At 30.3% G+C, this 2,633-nt stretch overlaps 1 protein-coding gene across 4 annotated transcripts in view; it reads right to left on the bottom strand.

Annotated features, from left to right (window-relative positions):
- Nucleotides 1–242: 242 nt before the first annotated feature.
- The window catches only part of TMEM65 (transmembrane protein 65), a 62,461-nt gene continuing 60,070 nt past the window's right edge, over nucleotides 243–2,633 (bottom strand). For all 4 annotated transcript variants that reach the window (XR_011167002.1, XM_069081049.1, XM_069081050.1 and 1 more), the window contains one exon: nucleotides 243–2,317. Coding sequence is in view for 3 of the 4 variants with exons in the window: in XM_069081049.1 (XP_068937150.1) it covers nucleotides 2,216–2,317 (102 nt within the window). In the remaining variant the exon portion in view is untranslated. The remainder of the gene's footprint in view (nucleotides 2,318–2,633) is intronic.

The raw sequence follows: 2,633 nt of genomic DNA, 5'->3' as shown, positions 1-2,633 counted from the left end.
CAGTTGGGAATTTACTTCACATTCTGAGAGGATATGTCAAGAATGTGGCATTTAAGCTCTTATAGGAAAAAAAAATTAATGGCAAGATTAGATTTTGTTAAGACTGCTTTAGTTTGAGAAGGGAAAAAATATCACAAAGACTTTTCTGGACATTAGGCATCTTAAGATAGTAAGTTTAAAAAATGCAAGCACCACACAACTATTTGTATGAAAATAGATGGGATTAGTTATACACAACAGCGTCAAAAGTATTTAAAACATTTATTTAAATAAGTCTTCATTTAAAATAACACACCACAGTACTCATATATCAAACAGTCCAGCACAATTTTGCATTGGCCTGGTAATTCCTGAATGGGGAAACAATATAAACCACAATTTTTGGAAAGGTCTCAAGTCCTATAATTAAGGTAAATGACAGTGTCAAATTATTTCTGCATCAAAAAAAATTATACTTTCTATTTCCCTATTTTTGAATTCTATACTTTTTAGGTTACTGTTTCTACTTCTTTTCCTCTCTTCATCTATAATTAAAGAATGGCACTGAATATGTGGAAGTGGTTGAGAGAATTTATAACTAATTTTTTATGTGATAGTTTAGCTCTTCATTTTTAAAACAAGCTATTATAAGTAAACAAATGCCAACTGCAAATAAAACTTTAACATATTATGACTGTAAATATTACAGTCATTCTGTAAGTTTTAAAAGTCAGAGCAGCAGCATAATGACCATGAATAGCCAAAATAAAATTCCTATCTTATAATTCTCCCCATAACATTTTAAAAACACCATTCGAGGTAAGAAATTGGCTTAACTAATACCAATTTATAATTATATAATTAATAATCTTGAAAAGCTTTAAAACTGAGAAAATTAAATCTCATTCATGATAAAATTTCAAAGAGATATAAAAGAATAAAAATGAGCAACTTCTATTTAGAACATATTTTGAATAACAGAAAAAAACAAGGCAAAAAAAAATTTCCTCAGTTTTGACTGCACAGTAAAAAAAAACACACACAAAGGCTAGTTTTGCCCACAAATTTTTTTTCCAGAAAGCAAGTCCATCGATAAAAAAGATACCCATATTGAGATCTCAAGTATTAGCATAATTTAGATATTTCAGCAATGGAACTCTTACTGATAAAAACAAAAGTTTTGAAAAACCTTCTTCCTCCACAGAGCATAAGAACCTGCTCAGTTCTGCTCAGCTTCACTATTTGTACCACAAGCCTTCTTAAGTTCTAAGTTCTTCTCCGAAGTTCTTCTTGTCTATAGAATTCTGGTACCCTTAATTTTCAACTCTCACATACAATTTGCATTTTTCTCTTCCTCTCTATTCTCTTAACTATAAAAATAGAATACCATGTTTAATTCTGTGATAATTTCCCCCATAAAATGTACCAAAAAGTATTAGTTTTTCTTTTCTATGAGCCAAAACCTGAATATAATTACTCAAAATTGGGAGTTTTAAGGCAAAAAAAGTAGAAAAAAAATGAAGTAGAAAGTACATTTTATGATGTGGGGCATTTTATGTAAGTGGGAAGTTTGCTCATTAACTTCTGGCTCTTAAGACTCAAAAAGATCAGAGCAAAGAAAATGAAAAAAAATATATATCCAGCAACATTTAAAACAAAACAGCTCAATTCCACACTGACTGAAAGAGTTAACAAGAAAAGCGAAGCACTGTCCATGAATGGAAATTCATTATCTCAAATCAGGCCAAAACTGATACAGGGGAGCAAGAACAATGATGGAATTAAAAACCTTTAACAAAATAACCAATAGTTTCTGTATATGGGAAAAGTTCAAAGCTGATTTGAAACAGCCATGAATAAGAGAGGATGTTTTCATGCAAGTATATGCAGTTAATAACAAATAAGCAAATCCCAAATCTATACAGTACATCAATGACTTAGAACAAAATAACAGCCTTGTTATAACATATGAAAAATAAAAGTGGAAAATGAAAATGTTGATTGCCATTAGTGAAAAGGCATTTCAACAATTTTTATGAAATTAAGAAGCTATTTTTTTATAAAAAGATGTACTAAGAACACCAAGCCACAATAAGTTAGTGTTTTAATAAAACATGCTTAATTGCTTGTTCCCATATCTATACATAGTTACTGTCTTAATTTCTAAATATTGTGACAGCATACTTAATAAGTGAGGTACATTATTTTACATCTTTCTATAGAGATTCTAAAACAGTTAATTTTTTTCTTCCAGTTTTTTTTCTTCTTCTTCTCCTCTAAAGAACAACAAAGGAAACATTCCTAAAATGCAACCAATAGCCACTCCGACAGCTTTGCCCTAAGGAAACAAAGGAGAACAAAAAATAAAATATTTAATATAACCTTTTTTAAAAGTTACTTTATTCTTGAAAGAGATTTGCTTATTTCACTATCTATGTAATCAGAAAAGTGACAGAAAGATATATAAATTCAGGCTTGGTGTTTCTTCTGATAGAAGCCACCTTCTCTCTCCTTACAGTCCCATTTCCCCCCTAAGTCCTCAGAGATGCTACCTATATCCAAAGGTACTATTTCACCCCCCTCCTCTACCCTGCAAAATACTATGCTCAGAAATCCTGGTTAAGTAAATATGGTATTTAATTTCTGTGACAAGA

The sequence above is a fragment of the Petaurus breviceps genome, unplaced genomic scaffold (assembly GCF_028583685.1).
Source record: "Petaurus breviceps papuanus isolate PSGF00001 unplaced genomic scaffold, PetGlider_PUasm1.0 98, whole genome shotgun sequence".
NCBI classification, from domain to species: Eukaryota; Metazoa; Chordata; class Mammalia; order Diprotodontia; family Petauridae; genus Petaurus; species Petaurus breviceps.
Note: the sequence above shows the minus strand (reverse complement) of the source record. Positions and strands in the feature narration are given on the sequence as shown.